This window comes from Malaclemys terrapin, chromosome 11, assembly GCF_027887155.1.
Source record: "Malaclemys terrapin pileata isolate rMalTer1 chromosome 11, rMalTer1.hap1, whole genome shotgun sequence".
Lineage (NCBI taxonomy): Eukaryota > Metazoa > Chordata > Testudines > Emydidae > Malaclemys > Malaclemys terrapin.
In genome coordinates, this window is record NC_071515.1 from 5,124,374 (window position 1) to 5,144,206 (window position 19,833).

At 41.4% G+C, this 19,833-nt stretch overlaps 1 protein-coding gene across 1 annotated transcript; it reads right to left on the reverse strand.

The window, feature by feature from the left end:
- Positions 1–1,834: 1,834 nt before the first annotated feature.
- COPS8 (COP9 signalosome subunit 8) lies at positions 1,835–19,476 on the reverse strand. The gene is made up of 8 exons (XM_054043936.1): positions 19,302–19,476; positions 16,840–16,910; positions 14,791–14,839; positions 13,410–13,542; positions 10,587–10,694; positions 8,941–9,003; positions 5,550–5,591; positions 1,835–3,498 (listed from the first exon to the last, which is right to left on the reverse strand). The coding sequence occupies exons 1-8, from the start codon at positions 19,377–19,379 to the stop codon at positions 3,419–3,421; spliced, it is 624 nt and encodes a 207-aa protein (XP_053899911.1). The 5' UTR covers positions 19,380–19,476; the 3' UTR covers positions 1,835–3,418.
- Between the last annotated feature and the right edge of the window lie 357 nt (positions 19,477–19,833).

Here is a 19,833-nt window from a genome sequence, read left to right on the forward strand (position 1 = left end):
GCAATGTGCTGCCCTTCCAAGAGCAGAGCACTTAAATCTCTTATTCTCAGATATTGATGAATATTCCCCCCCACTGACGACACTGTTGCCTTGCTGTGACCTCAATTTGAAACACGCATGGCTAAAGTGGTAGAAGAAAAGATTTTCCTACCAATGACATCTTTTCCCTTCTACATCAGAGGGAGTGGAGTGCAATTGAGCACCTCTATCTTTAAAGCTGCTTCTACAACCAATGAATTGGGACGTGATTGCGTGTGAAACATGGCCATGTCTTTCCAAGAAAACTGGTACAATTTGTCAGCCTTCTTTGATTGTTCCAGACTGCCTTCACTGGTTGGAACAGCCCTTCCAATAAGGGAAGAGTAACCCTTGGTTGCTCCCAGTATATAAAAATGCACTAACTCATGAATGCCACTGTATCTTCTGAAGGTGACGAGGCTGACTTGCCCCTTACGTTCTCATCTGGAGATGTCATTCTTCCAGAGTCCAGATCTGACTCTCACCACTCCATTAATTCCTCCTTTTCTGTTAATTCTCTCCCTGATATAGGAGACATAGCAAAGCTTGTAAGTTTTATTGGCTCAGTACCCTTCAGGTCCGGTAATTATACCTCCTCTTTGAACCTAACTGGAGAAATAGTCCCATACATAGCAAATTCTTAGTAAGGTGCTGGAGAAAGCCATTGTTACCATCAAATCCAAGGTGGTATTTGCTAGTCAGGCCAGAAACCCACTCAGATCTGATGGTATACATCTTTGTCCAGATCCAAGATATATAGGTATCTTTGTCCTTAATACACCCTCTACAGACTCTTTCCGCGATCCATACTCTTCCTCCACTCTCAGGTTATTCTTAGTTCAGATATAACTGGAGACAGTAATACCCTGGGCTGAAGAAGGGAAATTGGAGAAAAAAAACGTTCTCTGAAGAACCAAAAAGCATTTCAGGTGACGGCAAAAGAGGAGAAATTCTAAATTCCTCTATGTGATCTCTGCTTTCTGGAGAAATACGTATCTGAGTCTGTTGTAGTACATCCTCTCTTGCTCCTTTACTGTAATTGATCCTCTCTGGCTGAACAGAGGCTGGGATCCAATCTATGAGCATGTGCCTCGGCTACTATCTGCTGCAGTGCCACACTGCTACCGGCCTCTGGTGCCACAGTACCTTCTTGTTTCACTGGTGCCTCAAGCCTCATTTTTGGAATTGGCTCATCTGGACCCAAGCGCATCGGAAACATCTTTTGAAACCGTGTTTCTTCTTCAGTTCCACCCAAGTAACTATATTACTACCACTAATAAAACTAACACTTAACACCCAAGATCTAAATTAGCCAGCTAATCACGGACCTGGAAGGATTCCCGAGCTCCACACAAATCTATTTAGCTGGTCGTGGTTAGAAGGAACTGAGATAGCTGGAGAACCACACCCCTTATGCATCTGAAGAAGTGGGCTGTAGCCCATGAAAGCTTATGCTCTAATAAATTTGTTAGTCTCTAAGGTGCCACAAGTACTCCTGTTCTTTTTTCATGTAACACTCGATGTTCACTGAAGGGTGGGGCAAAGGAGATGAGCGAGTGCTCCAACAGCTACTGCCATCTAGAATTCTACCATTCAAGGCTGCACCAGTCAGAGCATCCCATGAGTGGGAATATGCAGAGGGCACTTTATGCTGTGTATAAATCTTCATTAAATAACTGTGTAAGCATAATGTACTATATTAACCTTCGTACAGCTTTACCATTCAAACTGACCAGTTAGACTATACCAAACCTCCACAACCATCAGATTTGAATATCTACTCTTTGAAGAAGGGAATGAAGTCAGGTACACAAGCTTAGTGTAAACATGTTTTAATATCACTGAAATTATATTTGCATCAATATTTATAGAGATCCAAGACTTGGATGGGCTTCAAATAAATAATCTTTTGAAAGTAAATGGTTACATGTAAAAGGGGGTCTAAAAGCAACAGCGCACTGTTTAGAACCCCTTCCTCTCGGACCCCAGACGAAAGAATGTACAGTAGGTAGCACACACTGGGAGAATGTCACTACAGATAACAAGAACCTGCCATCTTCAAGTGACAAACCACTGAATATGTTGACGACAACCAAATGAAAGGAGAGAGGAAGGTAAAGGCATGCACTGCCCCTTAAAGCACCACTATGCGCCCTGGCTCCATTTTTTAAACATTAGGATCAGGCAAGGGAAAGTAAGTTGTTTCCTTTCCGATTCTGAATTCAAGGATTAATACAGCAGTGCTCTGGTACAGGATGTACGCTACTTGAACTGACAGTGCAGCATACTCTAGCTCATCCTCCATAGATTTTATTCAAAGGCATCTAATTTTTAAATTCTTTTCCAATGACAAGAATAGTCCAGAAAGCTACAAAGGCAGGCAAAAACTCCTTCTGGTGAAGCCATCACCAGCCTATGACACAAGTAGATTCAGGTTTTATAGTAGTATTGAGAATCATGGCATAACTTTCTAACAAGTTACAGGGTAAAATATTGGTCTGAGTGCCCCAAGAGTGGCTGCTCTTAAAAGTTAAGCCTTCCAAAACCAAATTCTTTTTCAGAGCAAGTGAAGTGAACATTTGCCTCGCCCCACCCCCAAAACAACTTTCTGAAATGTATTCTCTAGGTGCCCCAGGTATATTAAAAATATCAGTCTGCAGTTAAAAAAAAAAAAAAAGAAGTACACCAGCCCACAAACAGTTTTCACAGAACACTCAAAACTAACCCTAGGGGAAATAAGACAACTCAGAAATAGATAAGTAATGGGATATAAGAGTAACCAGTTATAAAATCTCACCATAAATGGAAGGAATCATGCAGGAAAGTACAGTATTAGTTACTGTAACTTGCTATTACTTATGGTTCACAATTAAATATTTATTGTACTTTGCAAGGCTTCTCCTTTACAGATGCAGGTAGAATAGCTTTCCCCTGTTTATACTTAATCCATTTGTGACCGATTTTCCTGGTAAGTATTCCACTGCCAGCAATGGAAGCATCAAAGTCATGAGTACAAAGGACCTAACAATTACATTCATCCCCTTCGCTGATGGAAACTCTTCTCTTTCCTTCTGTTCGCTGCTTTGCAATAGTCTATATCAGTACAGTTGGAGAGATATGCCCTTTCCCGCTACGAGTCATAAGAGAATAAAACTTAACATGTAATACTGCTGTGTACCTAATGGATAAATATTATTGGAGTTAAGGACTATTTCAACTACTAACTTTGCTTTGGCAAAACACATATAGGAACAAAATATACTCTCTATATATTTTATCAACATATTCCAGTAGGAGGAGGCTGCAACATTTAACAAACAGCATAAAAATAAGTTTTAGATAGTAGAACTGCCAGTACACAGAATTTCCAGGTTCTGTCTTGAACGCAGGCATGGGGTAATTAATTTTCAAGAAAAGCCACATAGTCAGTTAATCTGGCCAACTGTTGTTCATTAGGAATTGGTGGAACGGTAGCGGGTTCTATAAAGAACACAAAAACACACAGCATTAATAAAATTAAAGAGGCAAAACAGAGCCCAACGTCACCCATCCCAGCTCCCTTGACATTAAAGAAAAATGTGAACTAAATTTCTCAGACTGTTTCCTCATCAGCCCTAGAGTGACTGACACTCCTACTTGCAATCTCTTCATATATTCTTATGTTGTGTTGTGGAGGAGTTACTTATTTGGCCCATTACACACCACGGCTGCAACAAAAGTTACAAATTGCTAGGATACGTCTATCACTATTTCTAGACCTCTTCACTCTTCAAGAGTTATTTGCATATATTGAAGGACTGCTAAGTTTCCAGCATGTCATCTCTGTTTGCTAACTCTGGAAAGGACTCCTGCAGCATCTTCAACGACAGTAAAGTTCCTGTAGGTTTGCTTGCATTCTGCCTTCCTCTAGAACAGGGGTGGCCAAACTTACTGACCCTCTCAGACACATACAATAATCTTCAGAAGTTCGAGAGCCAGCCAGGGCTTCAGCCCTCCGGGGTGCACCAGCTGGGGCTTCAGCTGAAGGCCTGAGACCCCTCCCCACAGGGCAGAAGCCCCTGGGCCCCACCACCCTGATGCAGGGCAGAAGCCCTGAGCAACCCCCAATCCCAGTCTGGTAGGTAGAGAATGCGGTAAGGGAGGCGGGTCTCTGTGAGCTGCACTTTAACTGTGAAGAGCTCCTGCGGCTCATGAGCTGCGGTTTGGCCATCCCTGCTCTAGAAGCAGCAATAACGAGCATGTCTGCTGAGTCATGTCTCTAAGGTAAAGCGAGACATACCTAATCAAGACATGGTGGAAAAAGCACTGGATGGCTGGCAAGAGAAGGCAGCCATAGTACATGTACAAACTCTGCAAGAATGCAGAGTTATCCGGTGGTAAGGGTGAAGTGCAGGTTAGAGAGGCGGATAACTGAAAATGGAAGGGAAAATTAGAGAAAAACAGAGAATGAAATGTAGGGGTAAGAGAAAAGGAGAGTAGAGTGAGAAGAAAGGACCGTCAAGAATAGAGGCAAGAGATAATTAGGAGGAGAAATGAAAAACAGTGCAGGGAGAAGAAAGGAAAACAGAACACAAGGAGTCAAAACTGAGGAAAGGGAAGACAGAGAAACAATGTGTTATATAGAAGTGATTCCTCCTGTAAAGTCTTCTCTGATGTAAAAGTACACTGGGGAGATATTCACCTAGCCTACGTAAAGAAAATGAATCCTCAACCCCAAGTATGTGAAGCACCCTACTTCCAGGTGGGGGAAAACAGAAGGCTATCATTTAAAAAAAACATGCTTTCAGAAAGCGAGAGACTTCACACTGGCTCGGAAAGACAAACCTCCAGCAAATTTAAGTTCACTTGGAATCTATAATGCATGTGTCAAACCATCAAATCCTATTTATTCTGAACATACTTGGTTGTGTACAATGTGGAGAACAGAGTTTTAGGTAACAGCATCACCAATGAAAATTGTACAGCTTAATCTATAACAAAGCCTTCAGTTAAATTTAAAAAATAAAATGAGAGATGGAAGCAGAAAGATCTACTTCAAATTTTTCATCTAAAGGAAAATTCAAGATAATACATTCTTTGTATCACACAGAGGCTATAAAGCCATTTAACCACTTGGGACTTGCCTACTTGAGAGGCAACTCTCCTTATGACAATCACAGTGAGATGCTTGAGCTGGCTCCATCTCAGTTTAGGAGAGGGAACTGACAGTTCTCCAAGGGTGTTTCTATTCTGGAACCAGCTCTCTACTTGGTCTAAACTAGCCTGGGTTTTACTGGTTCCTGGGCATGCCACAATGCTCTCCCGCACTCAGATGTCTGTGGGAGGGAGGGGTTGAGGAGGTGATTAATATTGTCTGGTCAATGAGTGAATTGCTGGAGGTTGTGTGTTTCATTTGACATTGCTGGGAAGGTGGTGTTGAGTTAGCTCTTTGTTTTGTTTACATATGTAAAGGGTACATAAGAGTTTCAGAAAGGCAAATTGTATATTTATCTATATTACACCTTTTAAAATAAATCAAAATGAGCAAATACCTGGTAAAGGAATAAATCTGTTAAAGGAAGCTTCCAGTGCCCCTAAAGGAAAAATGCAATGGAAATGTTAATCAATTAAGGGACCCATTTTGCTAACAATATAATTCTTATTTACCAAGCCAAAATTTTCTAAAACCCTATAAATTCATAGGGCTGGTCTTCACTACAGGGAGATTGACGCTGCTGCAATTGATGCAGTAGGACTCGGGACCTGCTAAATCGATGACAGAGCACTCTTGGTACTCCAGCTCTCCGAGAAGAGCAAGGGAAGTTGACTGGAGAGCGTCTCCTATCGACACGGCACAGTCAAGACACCGGGATAAATCAACCTAAGCTACATCGACTCCAGCTAGGCTATTCCTGTAGCTGGAACAGCGTAACTTAAGTCAACTTACCCCCGTAGTGAAGACAAACCCTTAGAAACAAACCTGTTACTATTTTCTTTCATGGAAATTTTTATTGTATAGTAGAATATCTGTACATTTAAACTCCTAGGCATAGTGAATGAGAGACTGAAAAGGACGACTGGCCTCCTGATGATTTCATTTGTCTCACAATGGTAGTTCAGCCCCACACAACACTGAGTTACATGCACTAGTAAGCGCAGTGTGGGTTGCAAATAGTTTTGCTGTAAACATCACCACATCGGGGGGGGGGGGGAGGGAAATGGAGGATGTGTCTGTTCAGCTGAGTCAGATGGTTCAAGCCTCAGGTCAGTCAATACACACAGGATTATAAGTGAATTTCATCACCTTGTCTGGAACACATTAAATCATCATTTTTTGTTTGGGTGAGCAGGGTTTTAGTTGTTCAGGAGCCCAAGACAGTATGATTTTTTCCTAGCAACAGTACATTTTAGGAGCAAGATATATTCTGGCAGATCTAATCACCCCTCTTCCTTTTTTTTTTTTTTTAATGTTTTTTAAACTATTATTTAAGAAGTTTAAAACAGCAGTCTCTGCCCTTCACAAAATTTTGCTCAACTTTTTACATCAATAGAAATTAATTAGCATTACTTTTGTTAAAGACAAGCATTTCCCAGTGTGCTGTTTGCAAAAACTTGCTTTATCTTTTCAATACCATACCACAATTACAGTTAAAAAAAGCTGGAGTGGCGCGTGTAATCTAGTCTGAAAACACAGACATGTAAATACGTGATCATGCTGAACTACACCGTACTACTGACTGCCTCCTTACACATTTGAAGGATCTGCACAAAATGTTTGCTTTCTTTTTTACACCCAGCACTGGGCACACTGAACATACTTCATTTTACACACAGTAGATTCTGCTTAACAGCAACCCAGGTATTAACTTCTGGTTAACAGCAATGTTTTGCCAGGAACCAACCCCGTTCCATTGACTTTAATGTTAATGGGATTTGGATACTGGCAATGGCATGCCATTTATTCACAACATATTTTGGAAGACAGACCCCAGTTGCAGGCAGGTTTGCTAGGCTGCAGCCAGGAAGGGAGATGCTGGGATGTGTCTTTGCCGGCTGCAGCCCTGCAAACTTTCCTGCAGCCTGTGCTCAGCACATCCCAGTGCTTCCTTCTGGGGCTGCAGCCCTGCAAACCTGCCTGTGCACCTGGATCGCACAGGAGGGGAGAGGCTGCAGGCTGGGTGGGGAGGCTATGGGCAGAGCAGTAGCTAAAACTTGGATACTGGAGCTGCACAGTACCTCGCACTGTGCTATCAACAGTGTGTCCTACAGGCGGGCTGCACTCAAGGAAGGAAGGACTGGGACGTGATGAGCCCTGATGCACAGAGAGCGCAGGAAGAAGTACTGTGCAGTTCCATGGGCTCCCAGCACCCGGGCTCCAGTGGTCCTCCCTGTTGCTGTTCTACTCGCAGGCAAGTTTGCAGGCTACGGCTAAGGAAGGCACGTCCCAGAGCTTCCTTCCCTAGCTGCAGCCTCACAAACCTGCCTTCTGCTTATTGGCAACTGCCGAATAATGGCAACTTTTAGGTGGCAACCGAGTAGTCGCCAATAAGTGGAAATCTACTTTAATTAAGCCTTATTCATATCAGGGAATCCTCCTTGTGTTGAGAAATAGTAAACAGCAGGTTCAGACAATTCTTACATCAGCTGCTTGCTCTAGATGTTTTCAGCTGGCTCGACTCCACGAGTTCCAGCAATTTAACCACAAGGCACAGGAAGACAGATCCTCTAAGTCCCACGAGTAAGGAACTTTAGTTTGAAACACCGCGTGTTTCAAAATAGTAAATTTTAACTAAGCTTTATTAGATTAAGAAATGTCAGTTGAGGTCATGTAATATGTTCCACTGAGTAATCGGAACCAATAGTAAGTAGAAGGGGAGTAGGAGAAATTAAAGCATATTCTGTTTCCTTTTGTTTAAAAAGGTTTGGGTCCTTTTAGTTTAACTGATACTGCTTGTGCCAAAGTTAAAGCCACTGATTCATGTTTCTTACATTTTGAACATCTCATGTTGTGCTCCTGCATTAGCTCTTGTTATACAATCTTCTCCATCATTGCCTTGTCAGTCGGGGTCAGCAGATCTTGTTCTTCATCTCCAAGGGTTCTTCTCAAGGGCATATTCCAAGCTGACATCAACTTTCACCTCGTGCTTCAGCATCTCGAACCACCTTTTTCCAGGTCTTCCTCATCATCTTTGTCCCACGATTACTAGCTCTTGCACTCCCTGGCCAATGTAACCCACATCATCCCACAGGACCCAGCCATCTCAGTCAATACTCCCTCAGCTTTTCCATAATGGAGACTTTCTGCCTCATGGCTTGTACCATTTCATTACATAGCATACCAGCTCTCGTCTTACCCAAGTGTTCCCCTGAGCATTCTCATGTCAGCAGCGTGAAGCAGAAGTAGTTTTCTCGTCCTTATTGGCCAGCATTCTGACCCATATATTGTGGCTGGCCTAATCGTGATCTTACACACTTTGCTCTGTAGTTTACTTGGCATTGTCTTATCACAGAGAATTCCCACCAACTCCCTTCATTTATACCAAGCACTATTCAAGCCACATTCTCCGAATGGCTCAACACTGAACCGAGGTACTTCAACTGTTGCAAACACTAATTTTACTGGCTTCTTATTGTCCCTCTCAATGAAGCATTGCACATGTTCCATCTTTTGTCAGTTGATTTGTATGCCATTTTCTTCTAATGCAGCCCTCCAAAGTTCTAGGTCTCTTTCCAGTTAGTATTTATCTTTACAGAACAGCATAATGTCATTGGCAAAAAGTATGCTCTATGGAGCCGCTCCCCTAATCTCCTGTGTCAAGATGTCCTTGTTATACAAAACAAACTCAAATTATATTAGGCATCATTTTAATGACACTAAAGGATACAATACTAGAAATACCAAGCCAGATCCAAAATGCATCATGGAATAACAGCTCCACCTACCTGGCTTTTTAGGCATTACCATACGAGTTGTTGAGTCTGCTTGCCATCCTTGTTCTAACACCCCTGAAAATACATTTTAAAAATTCATAAGAACAAAACTATTATTATTACAATTTATTATATGTATTACCATAGCACCTATGAGCCTCGGCCATGGACCAGGACCACATTTGCTATGCACTGTATAAACACGACCAAGACATGGTCCCTCCCCTGAAGAGCTTACAATCTAAATAGACAATACAGACACAGTGTGAGGGAAAGGGTAGGAACACGGATGCAAAGTGAACAATGTGATGACAGTAAGTGTTATGTTAGATCCACAATTTGGGAGGGGGGGAGGAAGGGGGGCTAGGTTTATTTAGGAAGCGATCAGCTAAAGGTTGGCACATTGAAGGGAAAGGGATGAGGGAGCAATGATACCCCATGTGTTTGACTCCAGTATCAAATAACCCAAAGTTCCCATTCGTTGGAAAAATGTCTCAATACACTTTAAAAGTTGGATTGCACAGTAAAAGAGTTATTTCTCCTACGAGCTCATGACAAGAGGCACTGCTGGAGACATTTAGTTGTACAAATGCATGATCTTTGTAGAAGTGATAGTATCCTGAGACTTATTCAGTCAGGCCTGATGCAAAGCTTTACTTTCATTTTTTGTCCTGGAGCATGGGCTTCTCACACTCGAGAAAAATGGAATTCCTCTGCTATTTCAAAGGAGGAAGGCTTTTTGTGGCTCCTAATCTAGTAAGTGGTGATAACTGGAGAACTCAAATACATTTTCCATCCTAAAAATGAAGCAATTTGCTTTTACTGTTTCCCTTTTCAGTCATCATCTCCTTTCACAATAATCTCAAGCTTATGTTTATTTTTGGATCCTCCCCCCCACTTCGTTTTGCAGTACCCCTCTACGCCCCATCCCTTTCCCGCAAAATAAGTTACGGGAGCAGCAGTGGAAGTGGGACCTCACTGGGCAGAGAGCCGAGCAAGGTGAAACCTTCTCAGCAAGATGTACCTCACATGTTACAGATATCCCTAGATTATTAAAACTGATTTTTTTTTTAAATGTTATTTAATGTATACATTTATACTTTCATTTTACTTTATTTGAATCCAACAAGATGAGAGAAATATAGAGTAGGAAATGTCACTATGGTTTCTAACCAGGGTCACTTTCCGATTCTCAGGTACAAGCAATTGTTGGCAATATTCACATTGTAACACTGCTTGGAAATATTTAAATTCCAAGACAGATTTACATTAATGGAAACCTTATTAATTAGGTTTTGTAAAGGTTTACTTTTACGGACAAGACTTCAGACCCAAGCGGACGAACACTGTTCTATTAAAAATCAGGACCATGCATAAATCCATTAGTAACATTTCATAAAGGTCAACTTTATCTCCAGTTTTCCTTTAATTTATTTGAAACATTTTCACCAAAATCTGTTAGGCCTACAATGAAGAATTTTCTAAATACAGAGGGCCCTCTGGCTTTTTTTTTTGGACTTGGTGTAAGGAAGGAAAAGTGTTCTTAAACCACTTTTATTTTATAATGGGATTCTTTAATTAGTCAATTTAATTCTGGTCTCAGCCTCAAAACAAAATTGTCCGTGAAAGACAATCCAAAAAGTAAAAGAATAAGCTACCTTTCACAGCTTCTTCTACAGGAAGTCCGACAAAGGCTGCAAAATCATCTGCAATTATTGAGGTATATGCCTGAGAAACCAGTCCAAAAGCTCGCCTCCTAGTTGCATCTATTAAGGGGAACACATTTTTAAACGATATAATTGTAACAGTCTTCAAAACACGCAGCAAGTCCGAAAATGCTTTGTGTGGCCTCACATAACAATGGAGAGCCGCATTTCTGAAAATCTGGTGCTTAATACTAATAGTTCATATTTACACAGTATGTTCCATTGAGTGCAAGCCTAAAAGAGGCTTTGTAAATATTAACTGAGCTTCGACACCCCTATGAGGCAAGCAGTAAGTATCATGACTTACAGATAGAGAAACTGAGGCAGGGAGGTTAAAACAACTTGCCCAAGTCTGTGGTAGATCTAGGAACAGAACCTAGATCATCTATCTCCCAAATCTGTGCCTTAACAGTTAACATTTAAGTACAAAGGGTATGAGGTACAGTCTAGTCACTTTGCTCGAGCCCAGGCTCATTCAGAATGACAGGATCTGGATAACATGTTCTGAAAATCATAGAAAATTCATCTTAGTATTTTAAAACATTTTTGGTGTAAGCCCAGAAAGTGTTAAAATGCTTCCGATTTTATTGTAAGTAAAACTGAAATGTTCATAGCTAATTAGCTATACAATTTTATTTCTGCAAAGTTATAAAAATTCAATTACTAATTAAAGTTTAAATATAATTATTCAATAAGGGACTGTTTAAATAAATGACATTCATGTCTTAAATTTCTATAATGCTTGATGCTTTAATCCCAATATGGCTCCAAAGTAACACTACATCAAACTGTTTCCTTATTAGCACAAAGAATGAACTGGAATTCATGTTTTGGGATGGGAGAGTGAAATAGCCTGCAAAAATTTTTTTTCCACAGACTCTAGTGCCCCCTTGCAGTGAAAAGCTATTAGCACATTAGTGTTAAGCAGAATGTTACTACTCAGAAACATCTGCACTAAGTGTCTTTAATTAAAAAAAAAAAAAAAAAAAAAAAAAAAAAGTAGAATCTTTGTCTAATGTAAGCAATTATGGGCAAACTCCAAATAAGATTCCTTAGAATCCTGCTAGCTGCAGGACTAATTTTAAAGGGACGTTGTCAAGTTTGTGGAATCCAATAAGAGGGACTTATTTCGAAAGTTGAGTCATATCTGAAGCTTGATCATCCGTATTCCAGATATGTAATTAAAATTTGATTATAATGTGAGAGCAAAAGATGACGATCATTCTATTTATGGTACATCAAAGTTTGTAAGAAGAAATCATTTAAATCTAATTTTGAAACTGATGTTTCATATCATGATAAGTTTCATATCTGAAATCCGTCAGGTAAGACCTCTGAAGGCTATGGGATAATCTTCAAGGTTGATTTTTATTCTTAACTAGTTGGAAATAGCCCTTCAACACAATGTGGTGTTACTGGCGATACGCTCTGTATAAATTTCAATTATTCAGTTAGAGGGATATTCAACAAGTTTTTTTTTTTTTTACCTTGGATTAGCAATATCTTAAAGTTTTAGATGTTCAGTAAATATTAGATGTTCAGTAAAATATTGCTCTAGCCCATTTGTTCCACACATTATTAAACACACACATTGTGATAGCATCTAAGGGTCACAACCAACCAGGCTGGCCATCACTGTGGCAGGTGCTGAAATACTGTTATTCTAAACTGGACTGTATCTACTTACAAGTTTCAGAGTAACAGCCGTGTTAGTCTGTATCCGCAAAAAGAAGAACAGGAGTACTTGTGGCACCTTAGAGACTAACAAATTTATTAGAGCATAAGCTTTCGTGGACTACAGCCCACTTCTTCGGATGCATATGCATCCGAAGAAGTGGGCTGTAGTCCACGAATGCATCCGAAGAAGTGGGCTGTAGTCCACGAAAGCTTATGCTCTAATAAATTTGTTAGTCTCTAAGGTGCCACAAGTACTCTTGTATCTACTTAGTTTCTGAATGTGGAAAATACACTTACTCCCACCAGCCCCCAAATGGTTAATATACTTTTTCCCTTTAGATACTGTAATGTTAAACCAAGGTAATAGTATATAGTATATTCCCAAAACAAGGAAGCCCACAGACTTATTGAATCTTGAACATTTTGAATACATTTCTTCACACATGTATGTTATTTATGAAACCAATAGGTTTTGTACACTCAAAATAGTCTGTTTACAGTACTAATTTATTTCATTTGAAAAACAAAAGTAGGCCTAGCCCTGCAATGAGTTCTACACGAGCAGGGGTTTTACTTGCACAGCACAGCGCACATTGCTGGATCAGGGTCTAATTTTGTTTTCAAACGAAATAGTAATCAGTAGTATAAACAGATTTGCACACTCAACATATTCTATCAAAGCTACTGGTTTCATAAATAACTTATATGAGTAAAGAAATTTATTCAAAATGTTCAAGATTCAGATTTTTCAAGATTCACTGCTCTACTTACAACACAAAAACCAAAACACCTGGGTATTTGCTCAGTTACTGCAGAAAGCCCAAGTCTGTTACCGAAACCTATTTCTATTTATCAAGAACTGTCAAAGTGCCTGGCTGAATGTCCTTGCCCCAAGGAATTCACAATCTAAGCAAAACTGTTCTGACAACAAATTAGCATACACTAAAAATCCAAGCCAAAATACAACCTCCTAGAACTCAGAGTGAGTCTTGAGCAAGGGTTAACGGTAGCATGTAGTCCTATATGGCCATCAAAAATTCAAATTAACACAGACTAGGGGCAGAGAAGTTTAAGTTTTCAAACAAATATTTTTTGTACCTCTAAGTGCTTCCATGATTGGTTGAATAGTCTCAGACCACTGATGTGCACCGATTGTTGTGTAGATTCCTGGAAAGTCTCGCTGCCAAATTCTTTGTCCTACTGACCAAATTCCACCAAGTTCAGAATTTGCCTACAGTGATAAAGCAAGCAAGCAATCAAAACAGAACATATGTATTATTCCCTGCCATGACCACTCTACTACTAATTGCATTTTGCTGAAAGTATATTTTTCCTCTCTCTTAACAAGTAGGAATGAGAACAATTAGAATGAAATACTACAGTAATCTTGATATTAAGATTCAGACAGTACAGTACCACGTCACTGATAATGGTGTAAGAGTGATGATCCAGTTCAAACAATTCTAATTTTTTTATACAGACAAAGCTGCTAAGAGACACAGAGTAAAACACGTAATTTGCCTATTACATCTTTCTACACCTGCTTCACCACCCAAAGATTCTACTGCACTCCAGTGTATCCTAGGAAGAATAGTAATTTACACTGAACGCTGTAATGTCTCCTAAATCCCGGGTAGTAAGTCAGACAGAACCTTATGAAATGTATGCCAATAAGAGGAAACATTCATATGAAAATATAATTATAAATAAGATCCAGTGATGTTATCAGCCTCCTCTTTCCAACAGTGACAGAAGTGCTCCCAGACACCATTTTGACCTTTTGAAAAGTTGGCTGAGGTTGTGAATCAACTACAGGATGTATCTGCCTGACTTTTGGTGTCTGGTAATACTCAGAATAGGACCTTTGCCTTCTTTCTGCTGGTGGCCATTTTTGTCGTGAGGAACTAGGTTTCCAACAACAACTATTGCTGATTTGCTGAACTCCAATATATTTTGAGGAGGTGGCCTGAAAGGCTAATTATTTTGGGTAGCAAAAAAAAAAAAAAAAAAAAAAAATAATGGAGATATCCCATCTCCTAGAACTGGAAGGGACCTTGAAAGGTCATCGAGTCCAGCCCCCTGCCTTCACTAGCAGGACCAAGTACTGATTTTGCCCCAGATTCCCAAGTGGCCCCCTCAAGGATTGAACTCACAACCCTGGGTTTAGCAGGCCAATGCTCAAACCACTGAGCTATCCCTCCCCCAAGATAGAATAAGAGAGCACTTTGCAGGAGCAGACAGATGCAGATCTCTGTCAGTAGAGGGAACAGGTTGACATACCTTGGCAGTGCCATCTGCTGGCAAAGTGGTTGAAGAGCTCAAACCTTTGAACCTGGCCATTCATCAACCATATAGCTCAGACCAAAAGTGAAGTTTTATTTTAAATGCCACATTTTGGAAAAAAACCTTTTTCTTCAAACATGTAGAATGGAGCACAGTACCATCTCCAGTCTTAAACTGCACTGAAGGGAGTACTTACAGATTTAATAGCAGGAGGAATTCTTTTCCAAAGATATCGTGCATTATTCCTAGTAAACAAAATAGAGCCCAGTTAGACTATGTTTAACAATTATATTCATCAGATGTTTACTGCTAGAACCCTATGAAAAGACAGTGATATTAAAGATGTCTTCAGATGTAAGTGCTACACTTAATGGGGTGAACAAATCAAGCATTTAGTAGCATAACACACAGACTTATGCCATATACAATGTCATCTTAATGCTTAAAAATCTGCGGTATAATGGCTTTATATCAAGCGAGATATAAAAATTCAACTATGAAAGTAATTTTGAAATAGATGCAGTAAGAGGACATATTGCAAGCCAGTATTCAGAATGTCATGACACTGAAGTTTAATGAAAACATTCCCCTGCAATATTATGAACACAAACAGCAGCACCTGATAACACCAAAGAGAAACTGAAGTCTAGGTTCATTATCCAGCCTAGTGAAATGCAAGAAGCAAGTAGTAAATAAGAGGTAAAATGCTCAGCCTAGATCATCTAAGATGCTATTTAGTAATATAGGTAAAGATTTTTCCTGATCTTCGGAGTGCCCACTAAAACTGACAAGCCTGTTAACTGGAAAGTTTGTGCCAATCCCTCCTTCTCCTGTGAGCAGCCAGAATACCGATATCACCATTTATCCACACAGTAAACACAACGGTTGGATATTTCTGACCTTCCATTGTAAGTAAAGGGAAATATTGTGATTTCTGATATCACTCGGTGGTATCCATGGGTAGATGCTGACTTCTTAAAATGCTAAAAACTGCATATGTGACCCATGCTTTCAGAAGCCTGAAAGCAGAATTATTCCTGATTGTTCTTATACACCCTCAAGAACAATGCATATCAATGTAGTGACACAGCATATGCACATACTGTAAGGCTGAGAAGCAAAGACTTCTCAATTTTATCTATATTGTTGCTCATCTGAAAAAGCTTACAGGATTTTCCAGCACCAGTAAGAAAGTATTAAATATCATTGAAATGTAACCTATAAATCCAATCTCAATACTGTCTTTTAAATTTCAGACTATGATTAAGCAATTTATCCTGTGTTTACCAGATTGAGACTTGAATTATGGTTAGCTGGTTGGCATTACAGACAAGATTAAAAGTAACTGTTTAATGATTGTTTTGATGCCCAATCAGAAGAACTAGTTGGCGGTTTTCAGTTTCTATGATTGTCTACAAGTTGCAATACAGCTTTGCAGTCTGTGGGGGAATCTCATTTGCTTCAATTGCCTCTAATATTTAGGTAGCCAATAGTGCCCAAAAATGTTTTTTCATCTATGGTTGTCTAGAAGGTTGAGACATTTTCTTCATTACGTGGACCTTGCCAGTTTTCCACTGTCATCTCCAGAACAGATCACAGTATTCACACTACACTGGGCTATGCTGGAAGACTATTTGGAAGCTTCAGCTAGTGCCAAATACACTCTCTCCCAGGTGGTGGTAAATTACAAGCTGTGCTTCCTGATCCCCACCAGCTGCCAAAGTAACTGGATTGGGTAATGTCTGCTTGAGAAACTGACACTTTTCTTGCATGAAACCATGGCTATGGTGCTTGAGAAGATAAGCCCCCTGGTTTAATTGCAAAGAATATGAAGACAGGACTTCTCAGCAGAGACGTGGCCATTGACTCTGGAAAGCTACCAGCCATGAGCCACCAGAGCTGAGTAAGCTGAACACTGTAAGACCCAGCTGTTTTCCTAGGCTTTCAAGAAGGGGTAGGTGAGAGAAGAAAAATAATTTACAGGGAAAATAGCATTTATTGTTCTTGACAAGTTGAAAAGGAAGAAGAGAATCATGAGATCTATAACATGTCATTAGTTTGTCTGTAAATTTGCTGTTGTTTTCACATACTTGTGCCCAGTGCACTGGATAAATGCATTTTTATAAACCGAATTATTAACAACAGTTTTTAAACAGTTCTGACAAGTATAGATCAAGTTCTAATTATGATACTGAATTGCTGTACATATTTTTAAATTTTTAGGGTAACAGTAACAGCTACTTACATGTCATTGTGCAGCAGGTATAGCGCTAGAAGCTGACCATAAACTGGGGGTGTTGCAATTCCTCCAGGGGCCTTAAAAAACAAATCCAACTCACTTAATTGGATTATACATCTTAAACAGTAAAGAAGGGAAACAATCAGAGGTATTTAATTTAAAAAAATACTTCAAATTGGAGAGAACCCATAATTCTAACATTACACATAAAATTAGCTGTTTTCCACATCAGAGAATGGCTGTGAACAGATGCTCTGTTTGGCTTTGTGATAATTATATAAAAAACTACATCAATATTAAGGTCAAGATTTTAATTTCAACAAGTCAGGAAATTACTAACTAAGGTTTCTGTGGAAACCTTAATTCTGCTCCGCAGCATGGGTAGATTACAATAAGGTCTTTCGTTACATGAGCAACAATTAGAACATTGACCTTAGCAGCAGCCACTATACTTCAGGATCCAGACAGTTCTCACCCAAGCCCCATTTCTAGGGGGAACTTTACTATACTTGGTCTCTGCATGGAAGTGTTGTTTGTTTTTGAAACAAAGGCTAAGCAAAATTCCTTTGGCCATTTTGGAGATGAATGTAAATTCCCCTTGATTACCAACTGAGAACAAGAACATAAGAACGGCCATGCTGGGTCAAACCAAAGGTCCATCTAGCCTAGTATCCTGTCTTCCAACAATGGCCAATGCCAGGTGCCCCAGAGAGAATGAACAGAATAGGTAATCATCAAGTGATCCATCGCCTGTCGCCCATTCCAAGCTTCTGGCAAACAGAGGCTAGGGACACCATGCCTGCCCATCCTGGCTAATAGCCATTGATGGACCTATCCTCCATGAATTTATCTAGTTCTTTTTTGAACCTTTATAGTCTCGGCCTTCACAATATCCTTCGGCAAGGAATTCCACAGGTTGACTGTGCGTTGTGTGAAAAATACTTCCTTTTGTTTGTTTTAAACCTGCTGCCTATTAATTTCGTTTGGTGACCCCACTTCTTGTGTTATGAGGAGAAAATAACACTTCCTTATTTACTTTCTCCACACCCGTCAAGCTTCGCAACTTCAAACTTGACACGTACAATATAAGCAGCACACGCTCTGCTGAGTTTGACAACAAAAAATGGTTTTAAAACAAAGATACAAATTTGAAAACACAGTACTCATTACACATGAAAATTCTGTTAGACTTTCAGTTGTGCTGCGCATATAAGGACAATGCAGCAAACATATGTACGCAGATAGTTGCACAGCTACTTGATTTGGTTAAAGGGCTTTAACAAGCTCATCTACTGAAACACACAGACTGAGAACTAGTTGCAGTGTTCTGCTCAATGTGCAGGAGGAAAGCGCAGTATGTTTCCTAGACTGATGCTAGGATAACTTAAAGCTGCCTTGAGGTTCCTCTAAAATTTATGCTGGCTTATAACAGCTCCCAAGAGCCCACTGAGCTCCAGCAACTCCATGCTCCCAACATCAGGGAGCTAGGAGGAGATAGCACATAACTTTCTCAAGCGGCAGTAGAAGGACCTTGGCCAGCCTTCTCCAGCTTCCACTGCTGCTATTCAGAACATTACTATGCAGAAGTGCAATTGACAAGACACTCACATGGTTGCAGACAGGCACCAAACACATACTGAGTAGGACTCAAAAAACAAGCAGGGAGGGGTATATTAGTGGAGACCACTTTGCTGTAGCCAGCAGGCTCTGGGATGTGAGGAAAAAGAAAAGAGAATATTCCTTCTTCTAAGCAGCCAGCTTATGTGACAACTTCAAGTTTATTAGACACTTTCTAGCAGAAAGCTACAGAAGATTTCTCCAAAAAGGGTCCAGGAATTAAACCCTGGGAGGAACTATTCTTAATTATCATCATCATCATCGGCAGTATAATGGTAATGGAGAGAAGGCCCAACTGCGATTGGTGCCCAATCATACTAGGCACTATATATGTGTGTGTATATATGTGTGTGTATATATGTGTGTGTATATATGTGTGTGTATATATGTGTGTGTATATATGTGTGTGTATATATGTGTGTGTATATATATATACACACACACACACACAGAGCGAGTGTAAGGGATAGTCTGTGCTCTGAGGAATTGCACACTAAAGAGACCAGACCGAGGGCACGAGGACACACACACGGTACAGAGGCGGCGAGCCGTACAAGGTCCCGCCTCAGGCCGGCGGCAGACCCAGGTCTCCCGAGTCCCAGCCCAGTGTCCGACCCGCCCGGCCACGCGGCCTCAGCCCCAGAGCTCCCCGGCGGGGAGAAGCGGCTCCCCGGGCTTAGCCCGCACCTTAGGGAGAAGCAGCGGCCGCGGAGGGGCTCAGCAGCCGCTCGTCAGGCGGGCGCTGATCACCAGCGCCCGGCCGCGCCTGTTCCCGCCCCTGAGCCCGCCGGGGTCTAACGGCTCCTGCCGCCCGGGTCCGGGTCCGCGCGCCCCAGCGCCCGCCCCGCTACCTCCAGCTCCTGCGTCTCGCACTGCTCCAGGAGCTTCTTGAAGCTGAAGGAGGTTTCCGCCATCACCGCCACTGGCATCTTCCTGCCCGGCCCCGGCCCCGGCCTCAGAGCCGCCCCGCTCGCTGCCCACCGCGGCCCCTCACAGGCGCCGCCACACGCGCCACCCACCACTTCCGGGCCCGGCTCAGCGGGCTACGCACTTCCGCCCGCAGCCGCTCTGTCCCGCCCCTCTCGTATGCACTGGAGGACTCCGGGGACTGGTGGGCGGGGCTCGGGGGGAGGTGTTTGGGGCGTTGCTGGGTGGGGAGAGGTATATTATTGGGGGGTGCTGGGCAGGGGGAAGGGATGTTGCTGTGGGGAGGGGGATATTGGGGGTTGCTGGGGGATATTGGGGGTTGCTGTAGGGGAGGGGATATTGGGGGGTTGTTGGAGGCTATTGGGGGTTGCTCTGGGGGAGGGGATATTGGGGGTTGCTGTTGGGGTAGGAGGATATTGCAGGGGAGATATTGGGAGTTGCTGTGGGGGAGGGGGT

Bases quoted from the DNA above. Each gene is read 5' to 3' on its own strand.
- COPS8 (XM_054043936.1), bottom strand. From the start codon at position 19,379: ATGCCAGTGGCGGTGATGGCGGAAACCTCCTTCAGCTTCAAGAAGCTC. The intron at 16,911-19,301 runs GTAGCGGGGCGG...TTGTTTTTTAAG, and splicing joins GCGAGACGCAGGAGCTGGAG to GCCCCTGGAGGAATTGCAAC. The intron at 10,695-13,409 runs GTACAAAAAATA...TCCCCTTAATAG, and splicing joins AATCATGGAAGCACTTAGAG to ATGCAACTAGGAGGCGAGCT.